Raw genomic sequence first — 21,759 nt, forward strand, 5'->3', positions numbered from 1 at the left:
GAGGGGACTTGGTCTTGGTTTTGGAGGGGGTCCGTAAAGGGGAGGTGGAGACCAGAGCTCAGCATGGGTCCTCCCGTCAGCCCCACTTGCTCCTCTCCCTTGTCGGTTCAGTCAGCTCGGGCCACCAGAGGCCTAGCAGGGTCCAGGCCTCTTCCTTAGAGCAAGGTGAGGCAGGAGCAGTAAGAAAAGATACCTTAAGAGCAAGGTGTGCAGGATAGGGGCAGGGGGAGGGGGGTTACACACCGTACTGACATGAAGGATTGAACAAGTCTCCCCTCGCTGGCCCCCGTACAGGCGCGCAGGCACAGGCCAGGGCCCCGACCACACTTTCTCAGTCCGCTTTCCAAGTATTTTTCACCAAAGTGCTTACGAGTAGCAGGGAGGCTGCTGGTCTCCATCTCATTGTACTTAACTCCTTTTCAGGGGGAATTAGGCAGCTCTAGGAAGAGCGTGAAGCCAGCTCGGAGTAAGGGCGGAGAAAATGGTCTGGCTGGGTAATTTGCAGGCTGCCGTGACAGCTATCATACCTGCTGAGCCAGAGGCTCCTCGTCCAAAGAGCAGAGGACCAGGGAAACTTGCCCCCTCCTCCTCTTCTGTGAAGCACGCATCTGTGAGATGCTTGCTTGAGTCAAAACTACCCTGAAGCAAGCAGAGAAAAACACGACAGCAGAAGTATTGTGGGACAAGAAAATGCCTTTTGATGATATGTCTCTGGTATCAGGAGCAAAGATATTGAAGCCTAGGCTTATCTAAACATGAATGAGCAAGAGACCGCATCACACCTCAAAAACCGGTCAGGTCTTCTAAAGTAGCTTCAGCTACAGCGTGTCAGATTTGTGAGCCATCCTCCACAAGTAACTCTGAGTATGTTGTATCTCCCCCGTCAAGTTAAATCTGGCTAAAAAGCTAAGAGTTACAGGGAGATCTACGTGCAATTAAAAAATAATAATAAAATCATAAACCACTTTGTGTCACATAGCATATCACACGTGGGACTGGCCTAGAAAAGAGACAAGAGAAGAAACCATTGTCTTAACCGCACATTAAAAGGTTAAATGAAATCGATAAAAAGAGATTTAAGTAGTACAGTTTCCGTAACATACTATTTTTATTTACAAGTTAGAAAAGCTAAAAAGAGATTTAAGTACTACAATTTCCATAACAGCATTTTTATTAACAAGTTAAAAAAGTCTTGTTACAAAACAGCGAGTTTTTCTGATCCAAATTTGGATCAGAATTGAAGCCAAGACATCAGGAAAGTGGCCCTGTGCCCACAGGGAAGGAAACAGCATGTCCAGAGCCACTGCTGCCGTGAGATCTTCTGGAGAGTTCAATGTTGATGCTTTGGGGGTTTAATTCTGGCTACGCAGCCCGCACAGGGGCACGGGGCACTGCTGGCAACGACCAGACCTCATCTCTGTCCAAAACCAACTCAGCAGCCTACCGCAATGATCCCTGTTGTCCCCCAGCCCCTGGGTTTAACGCGACGTCTCTTCCTGACCACTGTAAGCAGGGGACAGATCACTCACCTGGCTCCCTGCTTTTCAAGGTCTGCTGTCTGGTTAAGGGCATGGTGGTGATCCACAGGGCTGCTGCCCCAAAAGCACCAAGATATCAAATTTATAATGTCATTTCTCATTCCAATAGCGAGACACTTCCTGTGGGGCCACAGCAGCAACCACAAAGAAACACTGCAAACAGCTCTCAAAGAACAAGCACGGCACTGAGGAGAGTTTACCCGGAATAGACACCTGAAAGCCTCAAGAAAATATCTCTCTCCAGACTCAAACCGGGTCAACTGCTCCGCAGTGGGTTCCCAGCCACAGTGCTGCAGTTCACAGAAAACATTTGCATTTCGAGACCACTCTGCACAGGCCGGGAAGCTCAGGAAATACTCAACACTGGGGAGAGCCGGACTTGCTTACGGTGCTTGATCCAGGCTTTCTTCAGGGCTGCTGAACGACTCAAAGGCTTTGTGCAGAGCCAGGCGGCGAAACACGTCCGAGTGAGCTGCTGTCCTCTCTGCTAGGGACGCGGGAGCGCCCGCTGGTAGAGAGAAGCCAGCACATCAGTGGGGAAGGGAACACAAAGCCAGCGTAGAACTATTTGCTTCTAATTCTTCCCTTGTCCCTTAAGAGCTTTTCTACTCTCCTTTGCTATCAAATTTTTCTTTTCTCATGACTCTTCTCTCTCCTTCCTAACACTGTGTCCGGCATCACCAAAGGGATCTCAAGTGCTTCAGAAACACCCGCTGCTGAAGGGCTGTTTGCGAGAGCACAAAAATGTAGGAATGCCTTAGCCCTCTAGCTGCTTTCCCAGCTCGGAAGACACAAACTAGTGAGCAAAGGCAGAGCTTCCCCTGTGACGGGCAGCCTGCCATGGGGAAAGGAGAGGACACAGTTTCCCCTCCAGCCCAGCAGCGACCCGAGGAGCACGGCGGGTGGGTTCAGCTTGCCAAAGCAGGCCTCCGATCGGAGACCAGCCTGAGCTGCTCCTCTTGGAGCTCCATCTAGCTGTGCCTTGCTTGGAGCGCTTCACAGCCAAGCCAGCTCGCCTGGGCAGAGCGGGATGCCGGGCGGCTGGAGCGAGCTCACAGCTCTCCACTGCCACCAGCAGACAAACAGGCAAGTGATTCCTCAGCCCGATCTGATGTCTGTAGTAACCAGTCATAAAAAAGCACAGATTTTCACCACATTTGTTTGCTAGGCTCTCCCATTTGCGCAGGCTGTACCAACGCAGGCAGGGCTCTATCTGTTGGAGCTGCGGAAACGGCATCCTAATCCTGCTGGAACTGTACCAATGTCAGAGTTTGCACTCAAACCCTTCCATAACCCTTTCTCACAAAGAAATAAGACGGCTTACTCCTTTCTGTCCGCATGCTCAACGGGACAGAAACTCCGTCCACCTGCAGAGCTACAGGGCAAACAATTTACACCAGCGCCGTCCACTTACGTGTGCATGAAACAACGGCTTCAGTGGGGAGGCTGCGACAGAGATCTCCATAAAGCAGCTTTGCGCTGAACGGGAAGGTCTGTTTTTTTCCTGCCGTGTTGTAATTGAAGACCAACATGTTACACAAGGAGTTCCTCTGCAGGGTTCCTTCTAGACGGTCTGAAAAACGTTCCTGGAGGGACAGAGACCACCTCTGCAACACCGAGCCTAAAGGTGCACATGAAATCCTAACAAATTCCCCAGTTTCCAAACGCTTATTTAAGCCACGTCCTCCAGAGGCTTTTTACAAAAGCATGGCTATTCCAGTTTAGGGACTTTTGGAGGGGGAGGGCAGCTTTTCCTGAATATGGCAGATTTTAAGTGAACCATAACAACGCATCCAAGCGCATGACAATCAATGAAACAGGCAACTGAGTTTATAATCATGCAATAATTGGTGGTGAAGGTCTAAAAGCCAGAACTGCAAAAGCTCCGTGTAAAAACCTCTGTCGGGGTTTCCCCAGCACTTCTGGGACATAAGCACTCATCTAGCTTTTAAGATTTAAATGAAATCTCTCTCCATTTTCCCCACCCTTCCACTCACACATACACAAACATCCAGAACAGGACTGTAATGGTAGCAAGCCCTTGCCCTCAAAGAGCTTGAGATGAAAGTTAGCACTCTGAGCATCCTGCCAGAGACCACAGTAAAAGCTAAGGGATTTACTCCACAGTATAACTTCCAGTTTTGTTAAAACTGAGTTTGAGAATGAATGAATTGTGCCTATGACACCTCGCTTTGCTGCTATGTGGGTTTTGAGCTCATTTATCTGGAAAAGGGGAGTGGAAGATGCTTGTCCTGCACTTTTAGGTCATCTAAAGAAACCTCTTGGTACACAAGAGGGAAAAGGACAGGTGAACATCACTGCTGGTACCTGTAACTGGTCGGCCTGGTACCTCCTGCCAGCGTAAGCGTTCAGGTGGTCAGAGAGCGCAGACAGGAAGCGCTTGATGTCCGTCTGCAAGTACTTCTTGGCGAGCTGCTCCAAGGGGATAAAAACTGGGACGGAGTGGCGGCGAATCTGCACCTCCGGCTTGGTGATGAGGTCCAGGTGGTAGGAATCGAGGTAGGTGCCCTCGTAGGCCGTGCTGATGCAGAAGCACACGCCGTGCTTGGTCAGCTTCCCACTGATGCCTTGGGTGCAGAGAGAGGGTTTGCTTAGCATCGCTACAGCTCATCGCCACAAGGAAGCTTTGCTGGGGCGATACAGGCCGCAAAAGGAGCTGTATCTCCGTACGGGAAATACGTTACACCAGCTCAGAGAAGTCCCTAAGACTTGGAAGAGTTCAGGGACACAAGGCAGCCCTGGATGGAGGGAGGCAGCCTTTCAGGGCTGGAAAGAGGGACAGGAACGCTCATGGGCTCAACCCACCTGCACCGTGGCAGGACTCACTGCCCCACACTCCCTCTAACACCCAGAACGGACAGCAAAGGTAAGTCTCACTGGAAACCAAAAATAAAAAGGTGCAGGAGCACGTGCAAAGAGCACGCTGGCTTTGCAAGCCTGCTTGGAAGATCCAGACCCACAGGGTATTTAACTGCCTAATTCCCAGAGAGCTCATTAGGACTAAAGGAGTTGCACACTTTCCAGACTCTAGATCAGAGCCTGAACGATACAGCTCAGTAAATAACAGTCTCTGCAACACCCCAGGGGCCTTTTGTGCAGGACAGGGCATTACAAGACGGTCGCTCTTCCAGCTTCTTCAGACTCTACAGGCTTCAAGCACAACGGAAGCATATTAACAGGGAAATCATACTTCACATCGAGTTCATCCTCCAAAACACAGCACCCCAAAAATGCAGTCACCAGCTGACCACAAAGATCTTGGGACGTTACCTGTGAGGTAGAAAACCTGCAGCATGGCCTGGACGCTTTTCACCTTCCACTCCAGAACGGCCCGGTCACTGGGCTGCGCTGCGCCTAGGACACCACTCGTCACGACCCCTTCCTTCCCAAGGAGCTAGAAAAGCGGGAAGATGAGAACCACAGCTCCGAATTACTGACATAAAACGTGTCACCAGCAGGGACTGCCGTCAGGCCACAGGGAGGTAACCTGGCTCTGAGATGAACAAGGGAGCATTTCAAGAAGAAGAGGGGAAAAAAAGTTTGGAAATGGCCAAACAACCTCCAAGCAAGCAGACCCAGCAGTACTGCCTGGACTGCACTGTACTGAAAACAGCTGTATGTTACTTAAAAAAGGAAAATAAAAAATAGTAGCTGGCTGTATCCTATAAATCACCTCAGTAAATCCATCTTACAAGAACGGGAGCATGCTAGAGCCCTCTGCCGGGCCTCTGCAGCAAGCTCTTTCTCACCCTCTTTTGCTGCAGGTCCACTTTGGCCCGCAGCTCATCCCTCTGAAGCCTCAGCTCCTGCACTCTTGCTTTCAGCCTGTCCAGTTTCTCCTCCTGCTGCTCAGTTTCTTCTTGCTTTAGAGCTAGCTCATGAGCCTGTGCCTCCAACATTTCCAGGTGAGATAACACCCCTGCAAGGAAGAACATGACACGCTCAAAAATCCAGGCTGTGTCTATTAGGTGTCCACGTGGTGATAACCGAAACAAAGTGGGCCCAGTATAGATACACAAAGAAACTACTCACAGCAACCCTCCAATGGGACCGAGGAAAGGCAAACATCTGCTAAAGAGGCTTTGGGGCCTTTCAGACAGCACGACTGGGTGCTAGCACACACTAAACACACCCATTCTAGCTAGCTAACTCTGTTAAGAGCAGACTAAGGTAGCAAACACACCAGTCTTGATGCCCAGGACTCCCAATTTCATTTGCAATCCTGAGACAGAGCAGCCAAGCGACTTGTCAGAAGTCCTCCTACCCTAAGCTGACCAAGAGTGAACCAACTTGGCAAGCCAGGAAGTCACTCTAGTCCCACGCGTTTTACAGGAATATCCTGCAGGACAGCACAGTGTGCACTCGGGTACAAAGCGCACCCAGCGCCCTAGGCACCCCTCTCCATTAAAGGGCAGCTCACCATCTCGCGAATATGCTCTCCCTTCTTCCATTTTCCTCTGCCACTCTCGAGCAAGTGGAAGCGCAGACTTCGGCCAGGGCAAGCCCTCCTCTGCCGGGCGCTGTCCCAGGACGCAGCAGCGTGGGGGCCACGAGAGCTCTGTCCCACAGGATCTCCCTTTCCTTCGCACTGTTGGGGTGGGACTCCGAAAAGCACAGGCCTACGGGAAAACAGCTGCGGCAGCACATTATAAACCACCGTTTATAGACCAAGGCGGACTGGTGGGGGAGGGCGGGGGGGACACAGCCCAGCTGGAGACCTGGGTCACCCCACCAAGGGGGACCGGGGGGGAGAAGGAAAGCAGCCCGGAGGCCTGGGTCCTCCCTACTGCAGGGGAGGGGGACGCGATGGCCCGGACACCTGGGCCACCCCCCCACTCTGAGGGGCCGGAGGGAGATAGGGTGACCAGAAGGCCGGGCCCCCCCCATGAGGAATGGCAGGGGAAGGGCAGCCCGGTCACCTGGGTCCCCCTTCAAAAGGGATTTTGGAGGGGGGGGGAGCAGCCCGGACGCCTGGGCCCCGCCCCGGATCCCCAACGGCTCCCGCGCTCACCGTAACAACCGCCGCTCAAACTGCGCGCGCAGCAACGCCGCCGGAAAGACGTCCCCTCCCCTAACGTCACTTCCCTCCCGACACACCGTTTTCCGTACAACAAAATGGCGGCGCCCACGGCGCTCCGCTTCCCAGCATACCGCGCGCAGGACGGCCCCGCCTCCCGCCTCCCGCCCCCCGCCCCGCCCCGCCCCGCCCGGCCCGCCCGCTCCCGGCAGGCTCCGCGCGCTGTACGGCGGCATGGCGGCGCCCGAGGAGGAGGCGCTGGTGCAGTACGTGGTGCTGCGGGGCGACCTGCGCCGCGCGCCGCTGTCGTGGCCGCTGGGCGCGCTGGTGGCGCAGGGCTGCCACGCGGCGCTGGCCGCCGCGCACGCGCACCGCGACCACCCGGACACCCGCGCCTACCTGGAGCAGGGCGGCGCCATGCGCACCGTGGTGCTGGAGGTGGGCGGGGCCGGGGGGCGGAGACGGGGGAACGGGGCGGGGCATTGGGGGAGGAACGTTGAGGGGAGAGGCTGGTGGGGGAGGGGCACTGTGTGAGGCGAGCGGGGGAGGGGCGGTTGGGCGGAGCAATGGGGAGGGGCATTGCGTGAGGTGGGTGGGGGAGGGGAAACGTGTGATGTGGGGGGGGAGGGGCGATTGCGTGAGGCGAGTGGGGGAGGGGCGGTTGGGCGGGGCAGAGGGGGGGAGGGGCCAGTGGGGGGGTCACTGCGTGAGGTGAGTGGGGGGGCGTTTGGGCGGGACAGTGGGGGAGGGGCAATGCGTGAGGTGAGTGGGGGAGGGACGACTGGGCGGGGCAGTGGGGGAGGGGCCGTTGCGGGACGTGGTGGGGGAGGGGCGATTGGGTGAGGCAGTGTGGGGGGAGGGGCCGAGGGGGGAGGGGCAGTGGGGGTGGTAGGTGGGGGGGAGGTTGGACAGGGCAGTGGGGGAGGGGCGTCGCGTGAGGTGAGCGGGGGAGGGGATTTGGGGCGTGGCAGTGGGGGAGGGGCGTTGCGTGAGGTGAGTGGGGGAGGGGATCTGGGAGCCCCCCCCACCCCCCTGACGCCGCCGCGCTGTCCCGCAGGCGGTGGACGAGGCGGCGCTGCGGGCGCTGGCGGCCACGTTGCAGCAGCACGGCGTGGACCACGCGCTCTGGACCGAGCAGCCCGAGGACGCGGCCACCTGCCTGGCGCTGCGGCCCTACCCCCGCCACCAGGTGCGCCAGCACCTCCGGGCGCTCCGCCTGCTCCGGTGACCCCCACCGTCCCCCTCCCGCATCCCGGTATTCCCCCCCGGAGCACCCTTCCTTCGCCCTCCCTGATCCGGGTCCGCAGGGGCTCCCGCAGCCCTGTCCTGGGGAAAAACACACCGAAAAAGTGCGCCAAAAAAGCACGGGCGACGCCAACCCGACCCTCTTCCCTGCCGCCCGCTTGTGGCGCAAAAAAAACCCATTTCTCTCATTTTTGCCTCTTAAAACCGCCGGGGACAGCGAGGAGGGAGCCGCTGGCACGGCACGGCTTGGCACCTCCGACGCGGCATCGCGTCGCGGAGCGCAGAAACAACCACACGCTAGCTGGCGACTCCGATGCTTTTTTTTCCCATTTTTTTTCCTCTTTAACTCTTGCAAAGGTCAGTCAACAAAGCTACACATTTCCCGCACACCAGCGTGATTGGAAGAGAGAGAAAGAGGGGAACCCCCCGCCCTGTAACCCTCCTCCCCAATAAAAATCAGCCGCGAATATCAAAAGCGATCCTGACTAAAAGAGAAGAAAAACAAATTTATACAGCAATCAGAGCTATTTACAGTGACAGGCTTGAGGGGGGAAAAAATAAAGCTGTCTCCCAACAGAGAATTCAATTATTATTATTATTTTATTATTATTATTTTAAATAGTTTAAGCTACCTCAGCTGTTAAACACAATCAAAGCAGAAAGAACCGACTGCTTAATTTTATTTAATATTTAATCAGAAAATTTTATCTACAATAATTGACAGAGCCCTCCCCCCATCCTTCCCCCTAAAAATTATTGCAGTTTTTTCCCCGAACTGTTCTTTTTTTGTCTTTTCTTTTTTTTTTCCGGTTGTAATATACACATTGTCGCCTCTGTTTTTTGCTAGGAGGCTTTAAACCAGCATAAAACATGGAAAAAATGGTGGGTCAAAATACTCTGTTTTTCTTTAAAACCGACAAACTCACGATTGCTAGAAAAAGCTGATTGTACGCACAAGCGGGCTGGGGCGGAGGGGAGAGAAGTTTTTTTTTTGTTTAAGCGTGAATAAAAACGGCCTTTCGCGCAGAAGTCCAGCGTCGACCCCCCCCTCCGTGTCCCCGAGCCGAGACGTGATCAGTGACAGATCCAGCTGAAACTGAGATTGCTCTTCCTCCTCCTCCTCCTCTTCCTCCTCCTCGTCTTCCTCCCGACACAGTCCTCCGGCTTCCTTCTCCCCCTTCCCTCCCCGCCTCCCCGAGAAACCTTCGTCCAGATTAAGAAGCCAGCAACTGATTACAAAAATAAGAATCATCTGTAATTTTGGCTCAAGAAAACCGACTGTCCCGCCCCGTCGCTTCGCCAACATCCGACGCTTTTTAAAAAAAAAAAAACAAAAACGAAAAAGAGGGGGGAAAAAAGGGGAACGAAACAAAAAAATACCCCCCCAAAACAAAACAACCCCCCCCCCTTTTTGCTCCAAAACACTACGCGCTGAAGAATGGCTGCAAGGTTTTGAGATATCAAAAATCTCAGAAAAATATATAATATATATATTTATATAATCTCTGTACGTCTTATTATTTAAATTTCACATTCCTCTGAAAAGCGGTTATTCAGTCAGTAGCTGCTGCAGGAGGCTCTTCTGCTGGCCCGGCGGCGGCGGCGGCCCGGCGGCGGCCTTGGGGGCGCCCAGGGGGGGCGGCTGGTTCAGGTAGGGGTCTCCCACCAGGTTCACCGTACACTGCACGTCCGCGAACACCTGGACCTGCTGGACCTGCCGGAACACAAGAGACAAGAGGGGCCGTTAGCGGCGGCGGGGAAGGGGCCGGCGGCGACGGACTGGGAACTACGTGAAGTGGAAACTCACTAGAGAATTCCTCTAGTCTGGAGCCACCACAGAGAAGAACTCTTCTGTCTTCTTGTCCTATAAAAAGAAAACCGCTGCACTCATTCGGGTCAGAGCTCGGCAAGGTTCACACGTTTTGCATCGGAAAAAAAAAAAAAAGGAAAATATTTTTAAAAAAGGGAAAAAAAAAAAAAATAAGCGGCCCGGCACGTCCCGGGGGAGGCGATGCCAGGCGGTCGGAGGGAAGGAAAGGAATCGCGTTATCGCTGTCAGGCTGCGTCAGTGCAAAGAGAAAACCCAGCGGGCATCGGCGCCGGAGCCGTCCGCGGCGCTTTGCTCTGCCCAAGCGCCGCTTTGCCGCGGGAGCCGCCGGGGAGGCCCTCCGAGGAGCCGCCGGCCTAGGAAAGAAACCCTCCTCGCCCCCGGCGCCCAGCGGGGCTTCCAGCACCTCGAACGCGCGAGGATTTCCCAGCCCCGCTGCGCTGCTGCTCCTCGGCCCGCGCGGGGCGGCTGGAAGCGCTCGCGTCCCCGCGGCGAGCTGCACTCCCCCCCGGGAGCTGAGCGGCGCCCGGCAGACCCCCCCTCGGTACCTGAGATGCGCTTAGCAGTTTCTTACTGACCTGCGCCCCGTCTGCTTCTGTTTTCAAAAGGTCAGTGGAGGAAAGCTGGTTGCAGTAAAGGCCCGTGGGTCTCAGCGCCGGGTCGGTTACCTGTCAGAAGCAAGAGCGATGCTCAGCGAGGGGGGCCGGCCGCTGCGGGGGTGTTCGTCACCCTCTCGAGCCCAGCCTGGGGGGGGTCCAGGGCGAACGGCGTGGCCCGGAGCGGCCAAGAGGCCCCGGACAGCCTGGGAGCTGCTCGGCACGGTCCTGCACCCCCTAAGGATGCAGCAGCCACTGCTCTCGCCGAGCCCAACTCGCCGGGCGCTTGCGGCGTTGGGTTTAGCGCAACGTAAGGTCGCAGCTAGTGATGGCACGGAGGGGACTGCTAAAACCTGCCGCTGACCCGGAGCAAAGGCAGGAGAGGACCCCGGAAGGGCAGGAGAGCATCTGCCGGCGCACGCCGGGCCGCGCAGAGCGGGCAGAGCACGGCCCAAGCCCCAGCGCTAAATCCGTGAGCTCCTGGGCAGGGGGAATTGGGCAATTCCCAGCTTGAAATTCCCAGCTTGCAATCCCAGAACCGGCATCAACCTAACCGGGCCAGAGAGCCCCGCTGGAGAAGCAGACCCCGGGGGAGCGGCGCGGCACTGACCTGCTCCGAGCACATGGAGTTCATCCCGGGCATCTGCAGTGAGTTCATCTGCATCTGTCCCGTCATGGGATTCATGTTCTGGACGCTGGTGTTGCCCCCCGCCATGGACACGGTGATGCTCATGTTGTTGTACATGCCCTGCTGAGCCGGTGCCGCCTGGTTCTGCCCGGCTTGGCTGAACACGCTGTTAAGCGGGAAGGAAAAACGGGATTACACACGGCAAAGGCAGCAGCCACGTGTCCCCTGGGCTCGTGGACGCCCGCCGCTCCAGACGGGATGAAGCGCACGCCGGAGAGGCGGAGGGAGAGGGGGAAACGGTTGCGCAGGCAGCAATGCAACGCTTGCAGCAGCCAGGCCCCAGCACGGCGTTCCCCTTCCACGAAAGCTCTTGGGGTTTCCCAGGGAGAAGGCTTTCCCCTAGGAATTTCCCCCACCGGGTGGAAATTCACCCCCAGGGGGGACAAATATTTCCGTATTATTTCAGAGTAAAGGATTGCAGCCTCTTTGCAGAAGAGCAACTTCCAAACCCTCCTGCTTGGGACCCTCTCCCATTCGGAGGTGCTGCTGAACCAGGGCGGGGGCTCCAAGAGCCCGAGGAAACCCCGGGAAGGCGGGAGACGTCCATGCCAAGCAGGAGGCGACTGCGGGGATCCGCGGAGCCAGGGTGACCGCAGCTCCCGGGCACCTCCGCGCACGGCTCGTCCCGACGCCGCATCGTCTTACTTGTTACTGCCCATGGCTCCCTGCTGCCAGGTCTTCATGTCGGGCGACTGGTAGCCCGGTGTCGGCGGAGCCGGCTGCAGCATGGGGCTCTGCGCCGGGGGCAGCTGCGGCGACATGAGCGGGCTGCTGGGGCTGAGTGCCGGGGCGAAGGCGGGCTCGCTCTGCTGGCCCATGGCTGCGGGGGGACAGGCAGCGTCACAACGTGGTGGTGGACCACCCCATCACGCCTCGCCTCCAGCCCTCCTACTCCTCCTCCTCCTCCTCCTCCTCCTCCTCCTCCTCCTCCCCACGCGACTGCTGGCACCGCGGCCGCGGTGCTGCTCGGGGAGTCTCCGCTTTTTATTCCTAGCAGCCGTATGGCTCCGGCGTGACCATCCCACGGACGGAGGAGCCCAAAGCGGTTCCCCCCAGCGGGTGTTTCTCCTCCGTACCGCGTGCCCTCTGCCGACAGCCCCGGGGCAGCCGGGAGACCACGGCGATGGGCATCGGCGCCGGGCTCCGTTGCGGCACCCGGAGCAGCGCGCGGCGAAGCCCCCCCTGCCAGGCCACCCCCCCGCACCTACCCGATCCCGAGTACTGGAAGAGGTTCTGCTGCATCTGCGGGGCCATGCCGGCGCCGAACTGCCCGCCGACGTTGCCCATCATGGCCCGGTTCACCATGCCGCCGCGGTTGGCCAGCGCCGCCTCGGGGCTGGCGGCCAGCTGCGAGAAGGGGCTGGTGGAGGCGGGCGGGTTGCCGGGGCTCGTACCGTAGCTGGGGGGGTAGGGGAACTGCTGCGGGGGGGCCTGGGGCAGGCGGGCCGCCCCCATCTGCACCGGCAGCCCGCCCGAGGGCGGCAGGTTGCTCCCGAAGCTCTGCTGCCGCATCAGGATGGCTCGCTGCTGCATGAGCTGCCGCTGCCGGTGCTGCTGGCTGTAGAGCTCCCGCTGGCGCTGGGCCAGCATCTGGGCGTTGAGCGGCGGCTGCGGGGAAGCAGGCGGATGCCCCGGTGGCCGCGGCCGCCCTCGGCAAGGGGGGCTCCCCCCCCCGAACCCCCGACCCCCCTCCACCGGCACGTTTTGGGGTGCCGAGCCTCGTTTTGCGAGGGGAAGCCGGGAAACGCCGGCAAAGGCGCCCGTCTGCACCGAGCGCGGCGCAGGCAGCGATGCCCTGGGGACGCCGGCGTTTAAAAGCCGCGCGGGGTGATGCTTCGCCCCCGCGGACGGAGAGCGCGGAGGTGTCACCCCGATGTCCCCAGCCCGCCCGCGTGCTGCCACCGCCGTGCCCTTACCTGGGGCGTCATCTGCTGCTGCATGCCGGCCCGCATGTTGATGCCGACGGGCGAGCTCGCCGCAAACTGGTTGAGGATGGCCTGCCGGTTTTGGTGGATCAGCTGCAGAGCAGGGAGGGGAGGGAAAAAGGAAAATCAGGAAGGTCTCAAAGCGGTTTTGCTCGACGCGGCTCGGGGGTGGTTTCCCCCTCGCTGGGCCGAGCAGATGGGGTTTCCCACCCGCACGTGATCTGGAGACCCCCAGCCTCCTGCAACCGTGCAGTGCGGGTTGCAGGGTCCGGCCGGGACAGCGGACCCCTCCGTGCCCGCGTCCCAAGACAGCCCATCCCTCCGTGCCCGCGTCCCGAGACCGGCCGGGACAGCTCATCCCTCTGTGCCCACATCCCGGGACCGGCCGGGATGGCTCATCCCTCCATGCCCACATCCCAGGACTGGCTGGGATGGCTCATCCCTCCGTGTCCACATCCCAGGATGGCTCATCCGTCCATGCCCATGTCCCAAGATCCAGCCAGGACAGCTCAACCCTCCATGCCCATGTCCCAGGACTGGCCGGGACAGCTCATCCGTCTGTGCCCACGTCCTGGGATGGCTCATCCCTCTGTGCCCACATCCCAGGATCCAGCCGGGACGGCTCATCCCTCCATGCCCACATCCCAGGACTGGCTGGGACGGCTCATCCCTCCATGCCCACATCCCAAGATCCAGCTGGGATGGCTCATGCCTCCGTGCCCCTGTCCCAGGATCTGGCCAGGACAGTGCATCCCTCTGTGCCTGTATCCCAGGACCGGTTGGGACGGCTAATCCCTCCGTGCCCGTATCCCGGGACTGACCGGGACAGCTCATCCCTCCGTGCCTGTATCCCAGGACCGGTTGGGACAGCTTATTCCTCCATGCCCGTATCCTGGGACTGGTTGGGACAGCTCATCCCTCCATGCCCATATCCCAGGATCGCCTGGGACTGCTCATCCCTCCGTGCCCATGTCCTGGGACGGCTCATCCCTCCATTTCCATGTCCTGGGATTGGCTGGGATAGCTCATTCGTCCGTGCCCACGTCCCAGAATCCAGCCGGAACGGCTCATCCCTCCATGCCCATGTCCTGGGACCGGCCGGGACGGCTCATCCGTCCATGCCCGTGTCCCAGGATCTGGCCGGGACAGCTCATCCCTCCATGTCCACATCCCGGGATGGCTCATCCCTCCGTGTCCACGTCCCAGGATCCGGCTGGGACGGCTCATCCCTCCATGCCCACGTCCCAGGATCCAGCCAGGACGGCTCATCCCTCTATGCCCACGTTCCAAGTCCGGCTGGGGTGGCTCATCCCTCCGTGCCCATGTCCCGGAATGGCTCATCCCTTTGTGCCCGTATCCCAGGACCAGCCGGGACAGCTCATCCCTCCGCACCCATGTCCCGGAATGGCTCATCCCTTTGTGCCTGTATCCCAGGACCAGCCGGGACAGCTCATCCCTCCGCACCCATGTCCCGGGATGGCTCATCCCTCCGTGCCCACATCCCAGGATCCAGCTGGGACGGCTCATCCCTCCATGTCCACGTCCTGGGACCAGCCGGGGTGGCTCAACCCTCCGTGCCCGCATCCCAGGACGGCTCATCCCTCCGTGCCCACGTCCCAGGATCCGACCGGGATGCGTTACCTGCTGCTGGCCCTGGAGCCGCTGCTGCAGCTGGAGTCGCAGCTGGTTGGGGGCGGTGGGGGGCCGGCTGAGGGGCTGCCGGGGCTGCATGGCCATGCTGGCGGGGAAGGCGCCGCGCGGCGGCGGCGGCACCTGCACCGGCACGGGCCCGAAGGACGGCTTCTGGCGCGCCATGCCGGGGAAGGCGCCGGGCAGGCCGGCCGTGGGCGACGCCGCCGAGTAGGGCTGCGGGTACACGCCGGGCTTCGGCTCCAGCAGCAGCGGTGCGGCCGCCTGCGGCGCCGGGAACCTCTCCGTCAGCGCCTCCAGCCCGCCGCCCTGCGCGGAGAGACGGCACAGCAGGCTCGCCGCCGCCCCGGCACCGTCCCGGCCCCCTCCCCGAAACCGGCTGCTGCCGCTGCCCCCAACCCCCCGGCAACGCGTCCCGCTTTTTTGGGGCGCTGCGATTGCTAACAGGCTTCCGTTTCTCTCCGTTTTGGGGGGGGAAACGCTTGTGTGGGTGCTACAGGGAACGGAAGACGAAACCCTTCTAAGAAAAATCCCATGCAATCCATCTCATTTTCCACCCGTGGCCCTTGCTGTCCTTCCTAGCACCAGGTTTCCACCCCGGCCATGCCCACGAAGCGCCAGATCCCCCCAAGGCATCTGCACGCGCGGATATCAGGGGTCTCCACGGTTCTCCGACGGGAAAACAGCGGCGGGGTTTCCCACGGCAGCTCCCGCTTCCCAAGCCGAGCGCAAGCTACCTGGACCAGCTTGTCGATGCCGAGCGCCCGATCGAGTTCGGCCAGCTCCGTCTCGTCCTTGCCGCTGAGGAAGGACACGAGCTGCTCCAGCAGGGCCTTCTCGTCGTTGCGGCCCTCCGGCGTGGTCGGCGGGCACAGGAGCTCGTCGAGCTGCGAGGCGATGCAGGGGCTGCGGAGGCAAGGGGCAGGCGTTAATCCTTCCCGCAGCGGCCGGGAAGGCGCCGGAGCAGCTGGAAACGAAGCGGCCGGCGGTGCCGGGACCCCTCCAGCTGCAAAACGGGGCTTTCGCCAGCTCGGACGCACGGCTCGCTCGCGGGAAGGCGCGGGGGGAGGCGAGCGTGCCGGCGCTCCCCAAGCAGCAGACGTGTTTATCCTTTCTGCTCCAGATGAGCACCAGATGTGCAGCAAGGAGCTGAGGCCAATCCGAGCGGGAACGCTGCCGCCAACCCCCGCGGCTCCGTCCAGCGAGAGCAACACTCGCCGCTGGGGTTCCTCGCGCTGCGGAGCAGCGGCGGAGAGGGGAGGCGCGAGGGCCTCGCTGCAGAGCCCTCGCCGCGTCCTGCTTTGCATCAAACCGAGTTTTTAAGTGTCGAGGCCGAAGCAGCGAGTCTACGGCAGTAACGTGCCATCCTCGCAACGAAAGGGTGGAAAACTCGCTCGGAAAAAGAAGAAAAATGAGCGTCTGCAGCCCCGCGGCTCTGCCCGGCGCGAGCACTGCCCCGTTTCGGACCCACGCGGGAAGCTCCGCTCGGGGCTCCTCTCCCGCGGGAAGCTCCTCTCCCGGCCGAAGCGGGATTCGCACTTTGCGCCGCTAGATGGAAGTGTTTAGAGCGGAGCCGGAGGAGCCGCGTCGGCGACGGCAGCGAGCCGCCCCGGCTCACGGCTTGGAGCGCAAGGCAGGGTCGGTTGTGCCCGATCCAGCAAGTAAAGCAGCGTTTTAAGGAGCATTTGCAACTTAAAACCAAGATTGGCTTTTAAACCTGCGCTGCCCTTTGCCGGCTCGGACCCACGGAGCTCATCCCACCGCGGGAGCCGCGACAGCGCCCCGGTTTCGGGAGGATGCTCCCGCCGGGACCAGGACCGGGGCGGGCGAATTGCAGCGGCGGAGGCCGCTCTGGCAAATCTCCCCTTAGGCCGAGGGAGGGGTTTTAAAAACTAATCCATGTTCAGCCTCCGGCAGGGAGGGCTGCAAAGGATCCTTGCTGCATCCCAAATCCCCGCCCAAGGAGCGGGAGGGCTCGACTGCGCCCGTGGTACTTACTCCTCGGGCTTGCTGAGGGCGCCGCGGCTCGCGGAGGCCATGCTGTTGTCCGGCCACGGCATCTGCTCGCCCAGGCCCGGCTGTCCAAACTGGTGCTCCGGGACCCCCATCTCCAGTTCGGCCATTCCTGAGGGGAAAAGCGACGGTGGGACGGCTGCTCCCGAGCACGAGCTCCGGGGTGCAAACGGACGCAGCCGCCCCACGCGCCTACGGCAAACGCGGCAAAAACGCCGGCCCCGTCGGAGCTGCTCTGTTCACAATGTTTCTAGCAGTGTTTTTGAATCCAAAAGGTTCAGAGTTTAAAATCTGGAGATTTTAGCCTAAAATACAGCACATTTTTTTTTCTTACCACCTTGGATATTATCCCACCCCGGCAGCGCGTGAGGCAGCGGCTAATTGGTTTATCCCCGGCGTTACTGTGCCGGCTGACGGCTGCTCCCCCCATCCCGGCTCGTCCTGCCTCCAGCGCGGCCCCTTGGCCGGCACGATCCCGGCTCCGGCCTCCGCACCGGGGGGGACTCGCGGCGATGACGCCGCAGGGATGAAGCAGGTAGGAACCCCTGCGTGGGTGACCTGTGTCCTATGGGGTCTCTATCCCTGTCCCAGGGGGTCTCTATCCCTGTCCCGGGGGTCCGCATCCCTGTCCCACAGGGTCCGTATCCCTGTCCCGTGGGATCTGCATCCCTGTCCAATGGGGTCTGTATCCCTGTCCCGTGGGGTCTGCATCCCTGTCCAATGGGGTCTGCATCCCTGTCCCGGAGGTCTCTATCTCTGTCCCATGGGGACTCTATCCCTCTCCCAGGGGAACTCTATCCCTGTCCCGGGAATCTGTTTCCCTGTCCTGGGGGTCTCTATCTCTGTCCCAGGTGTGTCTATCCCTGCCCCAGGGATTTCTATCCCTGTCCCGGGGGGTCTCTATCCCTGTCCCGTGGATCTGCACCTCTGTCCCGCAGCGTCTGTATCCCTGTCCTGGGGGTCTCTATCCCTGTCCCATGAGTCCGCATCCCTGTCCCTGAGGTCTCTATCCCTGTCCCGGGGGGTCTGTATCCCTGTCCCGGGGGGTCTCTATCCCTGTCCCGGGGGGGGGTCTGCATCCCTGTCCTGCGGGTCTCTATCCCTGTCCTCGCGCTCACTCTCATCCCGTCTCTTTGCAACACCCATTTGGGGCCGACCGGCCGCAGCTCTGCGCGGGGGGGACCATCCCACCCCCAGACCCCGCCAGGGGCCAGATTCGGGCCCGGCCGCCCCGCAGCCCCCCCGGGGGTCCCCAGCCGCCCGGGCTCGGCGCGGGCACCTACGGTTGAGCGCGGCGGCAGGGGCCCGGGTGGCGGCGGCGGCGGCGGGGGGCTGCAGCGGGGGGGCCGCCAGCATCTCCGGCTTGACGGCGACGCCGGCCGCGCCGCTCTCGCCTCGCTCGGCCCCGCACAGCCCCGGCAGCGGCGCCGCCTTCTCCAGCGACGGCAGGAGCTGGTCCAGCTGCTCCAGCTCGGCGGCAAACTGGGGTGGAAAAGGAAAGAAAGGTGGATCGCGGCGCTGACGTCCCCCGCCCTGGCACCCCCACGGCATGGCCGCCCCTTCCAGCCCAGCCCCTGTTGCAATTAGCATCGTTATTGGCCCCCGTTGCAATTAGCATCGTTGTTAACGGCCCCGCTGGCGGCCACGTAGCGCGGGATCGCGGGATCCGGCCTCTCCGCACGGCATGGCCACGACGGGCAGCGATCCCGGGGGAGCACGAGGTGGTTGGCGCCGAAAGGCAGCGATCAGCCGCTCAGAAACGACCGCAAGACAAAAATACGGCCCGATTTCTGCACGGATCAGAGGGCTGCGGGCGGGAGCCGACGGGAAACGCTTCAAGGTCAGAATCCGCCTTTCCAATCCCACGATTTTATCGCAGGCGTCACGTAATGTGAATTTGCCGTAGAGCCTCGGCTCCTGCAGGCAGCTATTTCCATAAAGATCTCAGACTTTTATCACCCTGTTTTCCCTTCCCGAGGAAAGGACTCTATGCTGCCGGCGGACGCGAGCTGCAACGTAAAGATGCAGAAAACCCAAAAAGCAAATGAAAAAGGCGGTAAAGCTGTTTTGGGGGATGCTGAGCCTCTCTTTCTGCGCGCACGGTGCAGGGCACCGAGCGTCCCCAGGCTGCTCCCACGGAGGTGCAGACGGGCGGTCACGACACAGCCCGGCCTGCAGGGACGTTTCCTCCTACCTAGCTGGAGTTCAGCTCATGCCTTGAAGCAAAAGGACCAAGAGCCCTTCCAAAACCTTTCTCACACATTCGTAATTATTATTATTTTTTTTAGCTCTTGCAAATCCTATCAGCAAAGTCTAGCTCTTTTCCAAGTCCTATTTGAGCTCATTCTCTCCACTTGAAGGACAGGAGGCTCCAGCTTCTGCCCAAGCTTGAGGCATCACCGTGAGATGAATCCAGAAGGGAAATAACGGCTCAGCGGCTGCAGCCAAGCACGTGCCTCTCCCAACTTGCCAGAAAGACGTTACAGAAAGAGCTAACGAGTTAGGTTCCCCCTCGCCTGCAGGAGAGCCGAGCGGGACTCCCGAGCGAACCGAGCCCTTAACCTTATTACGAGACTTATTGTGTGTTTGTCGTTCGAGGCTTTCCGAGCACTCTGTTATTCATCCCGTATTGCCGAAGCTCGGCAGCCTGCTCCGACGCAGCCAGCGAGCAGGCTATCGGGCTGCTCTTCATGTCATCCCCTCGCTACTATTTGCTTAAAAAGGATTAAGCAGCCTTATCCGCGTTCCCATCTCCCCTGGCTTTCAAAAATAAGAAATCTCTTCTATTCATAGCCGCATGTAATGAATATTTATACGCCCAAATCTCTATTGCAGAGATCTGTCACCGGATTATTCAATTTAATAATACTGCTGGGATAACTAAAAGGCCTGTATAATTGCTAATCTCAGCCAACAAGAGGGCAACAGATTGAAAATTCCCCGGGACGCCGGGCCTGAATACGCCCCGAGACGCAGGATTAGGCCCTTCTCACTCGGCGGAGCAGCAACAGGCTGCAAAACGCCGCCGTGGCGACGTGTCCCGCTTCTTCCTCAGCTTCATCGACCTCGTGAAAGCTGCTTCTCCCTTCCCGTGGCGCCGCTTTGAAGGTCCGACGTGCCGAGAGGTGAAAGGTCTGGAGCAGCGGGGATGCTGCAGGAGGTGGCACCCGGGGGGGAACCACCCAAAAAGCACGACCTGCCGGTAAGGTCAACTCACCTGGCCCTGCGCCTCCAGCTTGACCTCCTCCGCGGCGGGCGGCTTGGGCAGCGGGACCGGGGCCGTGTTACACGGGTCCATCTGCTCCGTCTTCTCCACCTTCACCTTCACGTCGTCGAGGCTGAGGGCCGGCGCCGCGGCGAGCTCCTTCTCGTCCTTGTCTAGCAGGTAGCGCAGGAGCTGGTGATCCTTGACATCCTTCTTCTTCAAGGCGTCGGGCTCCAGCTTGATGTCGGGCGTTCCCGGGAGCTGGCTGGGGGCCGCGGGGGTGCTGGCGGGGGCCGGGGCGCTGTCCTTCTTCTCGTGCTCCATGGCCAGCGTGGTGAGGTCGGAAGGGCTGCCCTCCTGCAGCAGCCGGTGCAGGATCTTGTGCCGCTCCGTCAGCGAGCTGTGCGAGGAGGGACAGGTGCTGCTCGGCGGGTTGCCGGCGGCGCCCGCGCACGCCAGGGAGTCCTTGCAGCTCGTGTCGGCGTCGGCGTGCCGCAGCTGCTGCTCCGCCGTGGTGGCCAGGAGCTGGACCAGCTTGTGGCTGGTGGCTTGCGCGCACTTGCTTTCCCCCTCCGAGAGCCGGTCGCCGGCGTGAAGCACGCCCGAGTCCAGGGCCTTGCCGTCGCTCGCGCCGCCGTCCGACTGGATCATCTCGTTGAGGATGGAGGCGATCTCTTTGCTGTCCTTCGACTCGGCCTTCATGGGCTGCATGCCGAGGCGCCCGGGCGAGCTCTGCGAGCTCAGCTGCCGCAGCACGGGCGGCGGCGTGGAGTAGCCCACCGGCGTGCCGGGGCCCTCGCTGAGGCCCTGCATGGAGTTCAGCGGGGCGCCGGCGAAGGGCCTGCCGCCGCCGTTGCCGCCGGCCCCGCCGCCGCCGCCGCAGCCGCTGTTGGCCATGCCCACGGGGGAGTGCATGGTGGGCATGGTGGGGGAGAAGGGGTTGTTGCTGGGCCCGCGGGGCCTCGGTACCAGTCCCGGGCTCACCCGGTGCCGAGGAGACATGAACTGCGGTGGGGTAATGCCCGGACTGTTCATGGGGGAGCTGCTGAGGTTTAAAGTGTGGTTACTGTTCTGGGGACCGGCTTGTCCCTGGCTTAAGGCAACGTTGGCTCCTATCTGGTTGCCAGGCGAACACCCAAAGCTCGGCTGGCTGGTGCTGGAGTTGCTGCTGTGGAGGCCGGAGCCGGGCTGCTGGTTCACGTTGGTCGCCAACATGCTGCCATTGGATGGAGGGATGGAGGGCGGCAGGGCCATGCCTTGCCCCGGGGAGATGCTGGGGTTCAGCGAGGGGCTCACGCGGGGCAGGGGCAGCCCCGAGTTAGTGTTCTCCTGGGGAGAGAGCATGCCGTGATCCCTGCAGCAAACAAGGGGAAAGGAGAGGAGACGTCACACGGCGCCTGGCCCAAACCTTCAGCACAGCTCAGACTGCTTCTGCCTCCTCTCTATCCTACACAGGTGTGAAGCCTGGAGAGCAGCACCTTGCAAGCCCTGGTGGTGTTGGACGCCCCCATTCCACCACTGCTTCCAGATCGATTTCAGGAGTGTGCAATGAGGGGAGCAGCTTCACCATCTCTCCAGAAATCTAATACAATGCTCAGGATCACAGCAGCTCACTGGTTGAATCCTTAAGACATCACCTTCTCTGGGCTTAGGCTCTCCTGGGGTTGGAGGAAGACTGTGCCGACCGTATTCCCCTCCAACCCAACCCACTCGCATTTCTCTAATGCAGCCCAGGCCCACAGACTCAGCTCACCCGGTTCTACCTGTTCTCTGGAGCCTCTCCCTCCTGAAATATTTTGATTAACTTCTCCAGGGCACGGCAGAAGACTGAGGCACGTCTATAAACCTGCACACATTATTCCCCCTTTGCAAAGAGCAGTAGAGCTGCTGCTAGGCTGGTTTGCAGACTCCTCATGGGAACTAGATCTCCGAACCAGCACCAGAAACCATGAGTGGATCCTCCTCCCACTGCTACGGACCAGCACTCCGATTTGGGCATCGCCCACCCAAGCCCTGCTTTCGCTCGTCTCTGC

At 60.3% G+C, this 21,759-nt stretch overlaps 3 protein-coding genes across 13 annotated transcripts in view; 1 reads left to right on the plus strand and 2 right to left on the minus strand.

Annotated features, from left to right (window-relative positions):
- Nucleotides 1-1,084: 1,084 nt before the first annotated feature.
- Nucleotides 1,085-7,026, minus strand: CENPO (centromere protein O). 6 transcript variants are annotated; one of them, XM_064508243.1, is made up of 7 exons: nt 6,976-7,026; nt 5,980-6,192; nt 5,309-5,478; nt 4,830-4,953; nt 3,867-4,126; nt 2,953-3,124; nt 1,085-2,046 (listed from the first exon to the last, which is right to left on the minus strand). In XM_064508243.1, exons 2-7 carry the CDS (start codon nt 6,008-6,010, stop codon nt 1,922-1,924), a joined length of 882 nt encoding a protein of 293 aa, XP_064364313.1. In that variant the 5' UTR covers nt 6,011-6,192; nt 6,976-7,026; the 3' UTR covers nt 1,085-1,921. The 6 variants fall into 6 exon arrangements, with proteins under 6 accessions (XP_064364313.1, XP_064364314.1, XP_025957801.1 ...); XM_064508244.1 differs by having other exon boundaries at nt 5,980-6,178; nt 6,976-6,993; XM_026102016.2 differs by lacking the exon at nt 6,976-7,026 and adding an exon at nt 6,571-6,658.
- Nucleotides 6,771-8,402, plus strand: PTRHD1 (peptidyl-tRNA hydrolase domain containing 1). Its single transcript, XM_064508245.1, has 2 exons — nt 6,771-7,014; nt 7,634-8,402. The coding sequence occupies exons 1-2, from the start codon at nt 6,811-6,813 to the stop codon at nt 7,802-7,804; spliced, it is 375 nt and encodes a 124-aa protein (XP_064364315.1). The 5' UTR covers nt 6,771-6,810; the 3' UTR covers nt 7,805-8,402.
- The window catches only part of NCOA1 (nuclear receptor coactivator 1), a 139,091-nt gene continuing 125,734 nt past the window's right edge, over nt 8,403-21,759 (minus strand). For 5 of the 6 annotated variants that reach the window (XM_064508235.1, XM_026101991.2, XM_026101990.2 and 2 more), the window contains 11 exons: nt 19,739-21,080; nt 17,805-18,003; nt 16,507-16,633; nt 15,246-15,414; nt 14,500-14,817; nt 12,850-12,951; nt 12,142-12,541; nt 11,579-11,753; nt 10,856-11,039; nt 10,228-10,317; nt 8,403-9,535 (listed from right to left, as the gene is read on the minus strand). In XM_064508235.1, coding sequence (XP_064364305.1) covers nt 9,371-9,535; nt 10,228-10,317; nt 10,856-11,039; nt 11,579-11,753; nt 12,142-12,541; nt 12,850-12,951; nt 14,500-14,817; nt 15,246-15,414; nt 16,507-16,633; nt 17,805-18,003; nt 19,739-21,080 — 3,271 coding nt within the window. In that variant the 3' untranslated portion in view covers nt 8,403-9,370. Of the gene's footprint in view, nt 9,536-9,628; nt 9,686-10,227; nt 10,318-10,855; nt 11,040-11,578; nt 11,754-12,141; nt 12,542-12,849; nt 12,952-14,499; nt 14,818-15,245; nt 15,415-16,506; nt 16,634-17,804; nt 18,004-19,738; nt 21,081-21,759 lie in introns of all 6 variants that reach the window. The other variant, XM_064508237.1, reaches the window with a different exon arrangement.

Source organism: Dromaius novaehollandiae, chromosome 3, assembly GCF_036370855.1.
Source record: "Dromaius novaehollandiae isolate bDroNov1 chromosome 3, bDroNov1.hap1, whole genome shotgun sequence".
In the NCBI taxonomy this organism is placed as follows: Eukaryota; Metazoa; Chordata; class Aves; order Casuariiformes; family Dromaiidae; genus Dromaius; species Dromaius novaehollandiae.

Excerpts from the sequence above, each read along its gene's own strand:
- CENPO (XM_064508243.1), bottom strand. The coding sequence starts at position 6,010 with ATGGAAGAAGGGAGAGCATATTCGCGAGATG. Across the intron at positions 5,479-5,979 it reads GAGAGCATATTCGCGAGATG|GGGTGTTATCTCACCTGGAA; the intron begins GTGAGCTGCCCT and ends TCTTCCTTGCAG. Across the intron at positions 4,127-4,829 it reads GCAGGTTTTCTACCTCACAG|GCATCAGTGGGAAGCTGACC; the intron begins GTAACGTCCCAA and ends TCTGCACCCAAG.
- PTRHD1 (XM_064508245.1), top strand. The coding sequence starts at position 6,811 with ATGGCGGCGCCCGAGGAGGAGGCGCTGGTGCAGTACGTGGTGCTGCGG. Across the intron at positions 7,015-7,633 it reads TGCGCACCGTGGTGCTGGAG|GCGGTGGACGAGGCGGCGCT; the intron begins GTGGGCGGGGCC and ends GCTGTCCCGCAG.